The sequence below is a fragment of the Gymnodraco acuticeps genome, unplaced genomic scaffold (genome assembly GCF_902827175.1).
Source record: "Gymnodraco acuticeps unplaced genomic scaffold, fGymAcu1.1, whole genome shotgun sequence".
NCBI lineage: Eukaryota > Metazoa > Chordata > Actinopteri > Perciformes > Bathydraconidae > Gymnodraco > Gymnodraco acuticeps.
The window spans coordinates 5,228,022-5,235,758 of record NW_022990042.1 but is presented as its reverse complement, the minus strand read 5'-3'; the positions used below and the strand labels follow the sequence as shown (position 1 = coordinate 5,235,758).

Sequence of the window (7,737 nt, the reverse complement as noted above, 5' to 3'; positions counted from 1 at the left end):
GTTTTCTTTGCCAGCTTTTGCACCATTACATTGTTATTTATCCACCTGTAATGTCCACTAATGTCAAACAAATCTAACGCTACGGACAAATCATTCCAACTGCACAGCACTTCCTGGTTTCTGTGTAAATACACGACGTCACGAATTTAACGGGTGCTGCCTTTGCTGTCTGTCGGAAAGATGAATATCATATACAGAAACGAACAAAACAGTGATAAATCCGCCTTTCATTTGTAATTTAACTCATTTTGAAAGATATAATCTAATATAATAAAGCATCTGTAACAACACATTTGTGTTAATAAATCAAATATAATACACACAATTAATTACATGTAGGTGTTGTGGTTATATGATATTGACACTAAAGACTACGAGCTTTAGATTACCAAAAAGACAACGCTGCAATTCATGTTTTTAACCACCTAAAATGTGTGTAAGGCAAGGCAAGTTTATTTATATAGCACTTTTCAACACAAGACAATTCAAAGTGCTTTAGAAAAAATTAAAGAGATTAAGAAAATGGCATTTAAAATCAGTCATTAAAAGAAAAGCTAATAAAATAAACATTACAAGAAAAAATACATGGATAAAAGTTACAGTGCAGTCAATTAAACATTAAAAGAAAAAAGTACATGGATAAAAGTTACAGTGCAGTCTAAGATATGAATAGTTCAATTAAAAGCAGCGACAAAAAGATAAGTCTTCAGCCTGGATTTAAAAGTAGTCAGAGTTGCAGCGGACCTGCAGGTTTCTGGGAGTTTGTTCCAGATATTTGGAGCATAATAACTGAACGCTGCTTCTCCATGTTTAGTTCTGACTCTGGGGACAGAAAGCTGACCAGTCCCTGAAGACCTGAGAGATCTGGATGGTTCATAATTTAGCAGGAGGTCAGAAATGTATTTTGGGCCTAAACCATTCAGTGCTTTATAAACCAGCAGCAGTATTTTGAAATCTATTCTTTGACACACAGGAAGCCAGTGTAAAGACTTCAGAACAGGAGTGATGTGATCCACTTTCTTAGTGTTAGTGAGGACTCGAGCAGCAGCGTTCTGAATCAGCTGCAGCTTCCTAATAGATTTTTTAGTGAGACCTGTGAAGACACCATTGCAGTAGTCGAGTCTACTGAAGATAAAAGCATGGACAAGTTTTTCCAAATCCTGCTGTGACATTAGTCTTTTAATCCTAGATATATTCTTTAGGTGATAGTAGGCTGATTTAGTAACTGTTTTAATGTGACTGTTGAAACTCAGGTCAGAGTCCATGACTACACCTAGATTTCTGGCTTTATCTGTTGTTTTGAACATTGCACACTGAAGCTCAGCGCTAACTTTTATACGTTCTGCCTTGGCTCCAAAAACCATTACCTCAGTTTTATCTTTGTTTAATTGGAGAAAGTTCTGACACATCCAGTCATTGATTTGTTCAATGCACTTACTCAGTGTTTGAATTGGAGCATAGTCTCCTGGTGAAATTGTTACGTAAATATGTGTGTCATCTGCATAGCTATGGTAACTTATTTTGTTGTTTTTCATTATCTGAGCCAGTGGTAGCATGTAGACGTTAAAGAGAAGAGGCCCCAAGATGGAGCCTTGAGGAACCCCACATGTCATATTTGTCAACTCAGATGTGTATTTACCTATAGAAACAAAGTTGTTTCTGTCCTTAAAGTAGGATTCAAACCAATTTAGAACTGTTTCCGAAAGTCCCACCCAGTTTTCCAGTCGGTCTAGTAATATGCTGTGGTCAACAGTGTCAAACGCAGCACTGAGATCTAATAATACTAACACTGAAGTTCTGCCACTGTCTGTGTTTAAGTGGATGTCATTAAAGACCTTTACAAGAGCAGTCTCAGTGCTGTGGTTTGGACGAAAGCCTGACTGGAACACATCAAAACAGTTATTTAAATGCAAGAAATTACTCAACTGTTGAAAAACAACTTTTTCAATGATTTTACCTAGAAATGGCAGGTTTGATATGGGCCTGTAATTGTTCATTACTGAAGCATCTAGATTATTCTTTTTTAAGAGCGGTTTAATGACTGCAGTTTTCAGGGCCTGTGGAAAAATACCTGAGTGAAGAGATTTGTTTACTATATGAAGTAGATCTGAGGCCATGCAAGGAAAAACATCTTTGAAAAATCCTGTTGGAATAATATCAAGGCAGCAGGAGGAGGATTTCAGAAGTTGTATAATGTCCTCTAGGTTTTTATCATTAATCTGATGGAATTGTGTCATGGTGTTTGAATTGATGTTAGGTGGACACAGAGACAACACATTTGCTGTACCTGATGCAGAGGCACTGACTGCTTGTCTGATTTTCTGAATTTTGTCAGTGAAAAAGGCAAAATCATTGCACGCCCTGGTGGATAGAAATTCAGAGGCTACTGACACTGGGGGGTTTGTTAGTCTGTCGACGGTAGCAAACAAGGCACGTGCATTCTTTTTGTTTTTGGTAATGATGTCAGAGAAGAACGATTGTCGTGCGTTTTTCAATTCCAAATTATAAAGGCCAAGTCTCTCTTTATAGATTTCAAAGTGAACCTGGAGATTTGTTTTTCGCCACCTGCGTTCAGCTTTTCGACATTCTCTTTTTTCTGCTCTCACGGTCATGGCCTTTCTCCATGGAGATATTTTCTTGCCAGACACTTCCTTTACCTTAGTTGGAGCAATGGCATCTATAACATTTTTAATTTTAGAATTAAAATGATCTACTAGCTCATTTACTGAGATGTTAGCAGGGGCAAGTGTGGAAGAAAAATTCTGAGTAAACATTTCCCTAGTATTTTCAGTTAAATATCGCTTTGTGGTTACCTCTTTTTGAACATTTTTGTGAACAGAAATAGAGCTCTCAAAGAAAACACAGGAATGGTCAGAGAGTGCAACATCAGTCACCACAACCTTAGAAATATTCAGACCCTTTGAGATAATTAAGTCCAGAGTGTGCCCCTTATTGTGCGTGGGCTCCGTCACATGCTGAGTCAGTCCATAGCTATCAAGAACACAAAACAGTTCTTTAGCCCCTCTGTCCTGGGGGTTGTCAACATGGATGTTAAAATCACCAACAATGACTAGACGGTCAAAGTCAATACACACTATAGACAGCAGTTCAGTAAAGTCATCAAAAAAGCTGGCACAGTATTTGGGTGGTCTATAGATATTTAGGAACAGAGCTCGAGAGGAGCATTTCAGCTGAAGGGCCACATATTCAAAAGAATCAAAGTTTCCATACGATGTCTTCCTGCATTGAAGGGAATCATTGAACAGAATATCAACTCCACCCCCTTTCTTATGCATTCTTTCCTGACTCATAAAACTAAAGTTGGGAGGGGTTGATTCGATAAGAACAGCTGCACTATTATTTTGTTCAATCCAAGTTTCTGTTAAAAACATAAAATCGAGATTGTGCTCAGTGATAAAATCATTGATTAAAAATGTTTTTCCTGCCAAAGACCTGACATTTAATAAAGTTAGTTTAAGTTTGTTAAACACACTATCAGTCATGTTTTTTGTAACAAGCTGTGGCTGACATGGAATCACTGCTAAATTAGATAAACTCACACAAACGTTTGAGCGCTTCCTGTTTCTATAATTCACCGCTCTTAATCTATTACCTATCAACACAGATATCGGCAAAGCTACTGGCAGGCAGGGCCCCGACATGTCCTGGAAAGAGTTGAGAGTGCCATACGCCCTTGAGCCTGGACCCATCACATATCAGTAAGAGTTTGCTGTGTTTTGTACACACACATCCTTATCAGGCTTCGGAGACTGCAGATGCTTTCTTGAAGGGAGGGGAGGTGGTTGACGTAGGCACGGTGATGGAGACGGGCGAAGGTGTAGTATCTGTCATGAAGTATGTATCAGCATCAAATTACTTAAAGTACCAAAAGTAAAAGTACTCATTACGCAGATTGGCCCATTACAAAATAATAGATATATGTTCTGATTATAATTATTGATCATTAAAGTGTTATCAAAGCTGGTAAAGGTGCAGCTAGTTTAATGACTTTGTATACTGCAGGGTAGCTTGTGAATTTACTCCAGTTGTGACTAAAGTCTGATTTAAGGGTTGATTATATTTCACATTATTCATCCAAATCTGTAAAGAAATTAACGGTACAAAATAAATGTAGTGAACTAAAAGTACACTATTTACCTCATATTTATTGTTGTACTATATTTACAACTGTCAAAGATGTAAAAGACACTGAACAATATGAGAGAAATAAGCACAAGAAAGCTAGCAGCCATTATTGTATATGAAAAAATCAGACAATTGAATTAAATTAATTGCAATCACATGAAAACGAGAGAAAAGTTCATGATCAATATCTCTGCAATTCTAGTAATCTTCTAAAAGAGCTTCTTCACATTTGTGGTTGCCTTCATTTTAGGATAAACATGTTTTTGGGCTTTTGAAAGTATTACAAATACACATATCAAACAGTTTACATCTACTTAATTTATTTAGCAGTTTTAAAGTGCAATTTAAATCCTACTGCATTACTGTCAAATTTGAAAGGAATAGCTTCAAACCAGAGATCATCCATTGAAATGGTGCTTATGGGAGATCATAGAAACATCACATCGTCCAGTGACTCCACCCAGCACCACTGAGCGTCATAGCCCAGCAAAGCCGTCTCTCTATTGGGCGCAGTCTCTTCCTCTTCCATGGTATTGTTCAGAGAGGTGCTGGGACTCTCCTGAGCTTGGTGATCTGCCTGTGACTGTTCAGTGAGGGAAAAGCTACCACTATCTGCTCTCATGTCTTTTTTTGCTCTGCGAGATCTGAGGAGAACTTTTCTGACAATGTCAGTGCCGGCTTTAAGGTCTTGTGGTTGTGACTTTGGAAATGTGGCTCTAACCAAACCATTAACAGGAGTAGATGATGCCCCATCACGCCTGCCATGTGTGGAAATACTGACTTCAAACTCAGGGGTGGAAGGACTTGATTGCCTTGCTTCAGTAGACTCTGGGATCTCCATGTGGTTTGTATCCACGTCATCAGTGGATAGTGTGTGATCAGCTGATTCCTCTCCAGATGTTTCAGTCAAATCCTGAGTTGGACTCTGGCTTTCTCTGTGGGAGCAAAGGTTTTTGCTAAATGTTTACCTTCAAAATGCAGGGATACGTTACATTTAACAATGTTTGGGAAATGTTTCTTGGTTTTAGGTTTCAGATTTGTTGTGTTGAATGTACACAAGTGCACTGCATGGACCTGGTCAAAAACCTGTGGTCATTTACAAGGATGTGAGGAAATGCTCAGTTCATGTTCAAGAGATTTAACACAATCCTGGTCAGTGTATTTTCACAGCAGTGATAATATAACACGTGTGTATCCTGAAAGATGAACTGTCAAATACTGTCCATTAATATGCCAAATATGAAAGTAACATCGACATTTAGCTTAAATTGCTTGTGTATGTGTATGGGTGTCTTATCTGGTCATATATTGCGTATTGCAGACTTTCTGTAATGCAAACACCCCTGGTGATAATAGGAAGACTCAACCACACTACACCAATATGTTTGGTAAGATGTAAGTGATGGTATTACTTTGTTTATTGCAAATGTTCATACCCGTTGTATTTATCTTTGAAAATGTTTTGTCGGGTGCCTTTATTGAAGTGACCGTGTTGAAAGTGGGAGGCAGCAGGGGATGACACACAGCAAATGACCTGTATTGGAACCTTCAGGTTCTCCGCTATACCAAGTGAGCTATACGGCGGCCCTCATACATTTAATCTGAAAGTAGTTTTTATAAAAATAAAGGATTTAAATGAGGACATGTTCCTGTGCACCTGCCAATCGAATCACTGTACAGTACCTGCAGGGGGACATGGAGGCCTCCTCCACCGTGGCCAGGCTGCTCAGGCTGCCTGTCAGGCTGCTGCCATGGCTGGCGAAGGCGCCCCGATCCTCCACCAGCCAACGCATCGCCTCGATTCCCTCGTGCACAGCCACCAGCTGCCGCAGAATCCTCACATCAGCAGAACGCAGACACCTCTATATGCAGGAACAGTGCAGAGTTATATATATATACACATATATAAATAATATATATATATATATGAACGTGAAGCAAATAAGGACACTTAGGTTGTGATTAAAGTATGTGCACTCAGATTACTGCCTGGGCATACCGGCACAGGACCAGGAGCCCAAAGTATCATGGGCCAGACTGGCTTTTTAAATGGTGACAAAAAGGGGCAAAACAACCCCCCCCAAAAAAGCTACAACAAGTTTAAATGAACACAAAACAAACACAAAGGGACAACAAAATGACCACTGACTACAATAGCTGTGGTTTGTATACTTCTGCCAACCAGTCAAGTTTCAGTATACAGTTATATCCATGTCAATCCAAAATCTCAACACTCATTGTATCCTATTAGAAATGTATAACACTCATTAATAGGGTATGCATTCATGAGTTATGGCCACAATATGTTTTGTGAGATTACAGCTATCATGACTTTTGATACTTGCCTCTCAAAAAAAATCTGTTTGCATTTAACCTCTCTCCTGAACAATTCTGTCTCCCCCTAGTGAAGACCCCTGCCATAGCCACAACACATGAGGCAGAAGAAAGAGCAAAACACCTTGGGAAAATGAGGGAGGAACAAAGATGATAGGCAGAGTATGACCAGAGGACGTATCAGAAGTGAGTGGAGTGGAAATGAAACAGAGAGGCCAGGTAAGGGGTGTGGTGGAGAGACAGGTGATTCTGCCTGTCATTAGGAATCTAAATAAGCAGGTGAAGCGGCACAAGGTACCCTGTGACTTTGACATTTCTTCAGTCTAGAGAAAAACATGTAATTATAATAAAAGTATAGGCTATGGCAGAAACAAGTTGTGCACTAAACAGCAGATAGAAAACATGTAGTGCCTATATCTATATCTTTAGGGTGAGAATACTCACCATCTCTTGTTTTAAATTGCTTATTTTGTCAGAAAAACTATCGGAGCTGCGGTCTCCCATGTCCACCACATCAGACCTCCATCCATTTTCGCCGTCCGCAGCATCCCTCATCCAAATTAGAAGACTTTCCGGTGTCTTCCTGCCAACTTTATTTTCCACTTCCTTCAGATCTGGAAATGATTCGTTGTAGGTTTCCTCCGCCATCCCACCGCGCAGTAATCACTTCAAAATCTTGGATTGAGGAGATCTTGTGCGTAAAGTCGCTTTCCAAATCCAAATAAGACCCCGTAGCGGGAGAATGACACACCATAAACCTCTCAAACACTCACAATAATGTCCCACTCGTTATATTCCTGAACAGTCCACAATAAACCGCGATCACGATTGACAAACCTGCCACAGAAGCGCAGAACGAGCCATGAAAACGCTGGAAGTGAGCTAGCATGTCACCTGTTCACCTGCTGACTGCTGTCACCATTCAGGCAGCTTGATGGTATGCAGCCGTGAATGTGATGCTGGAAAGTGGAAATGCTCTTTGTGGTGTCCTGAAACAAAGGTGTGTGTTTCATACCAGCAGTCACGTGGTTAAAGTAACACATGTGCGCACATTACGTTGTTCTAAATCGGTGAATTCATGTGATGACAGACTGTAGCCTACTGTATTTAACTTTAGTGCACTATATGAAAAAAACACGGGAATTTCTTCCACATGGAGTGTTAGCTAACATGTTTTGGTTTATATATATTTTACATAATGTGATTTAAATTAGGCATTGGGTTAGCTAAATGTCTGGTTAATCTTATGCTAAGTAG

At 39.5% G+C, this 7,737-nt stretch overlaps 1 protein-coding gene across 1 annotated transcript; it reads right to left on the bottom strand.

Annotated features, from left to right (window-relative positions):
- Nucleotides 1-4,573: 4,573 nt before the first annotated feature.
- On the bottom strand, nucleotides 4,574-7,421 carry LOC117545452 (leucine rich adaptor protein 1-like). Its single transcript, XM_034215224.1, has 3 exons — nucleotides 6,925-7,421; nucleotides 5,830-6,008; nucleotides 4,574-5,075 (listed from the first exon to the last, which is right to left on the bottom strand). Exons 1-3 carry the CDS (start codon nucleotides 7,126-7,128, stop codon nucleotides 4,574-4,576), a joined length of 885 nt encoding a protein of 294 aa, XP_034071115.1. The 5' UTR covers nucleotides 7,129-7,421.
- Nucleotides 7,422-7,737: the final 316 nt, after the last annotated feature.

Bases quoted from the DNA above. Each gene is read 5' to 3' on its own strand.
- LOC117545452 (XM_034215224.1), bottom strand. From the start codon at position 7,128: ATGGCGGAGGAAACCTACAACGAATCATTTCCAGATCTGAAGGAAGTG. The intron at 6,009-6,924 runs GTGAGTATTCTC...TCCTGCATATAG, and splicing joins GCAATTTAAAACAAGAGATG to AGGTGTCTGCGTTCTGCTGA. The intron at 5,076-5,829 runs GTACTGTACAGT...CCACAGAGAAAG, and splicing joins GCCTCCATGTCCCCCTGCAG to CCAGAGTCCAACTCAGGATT.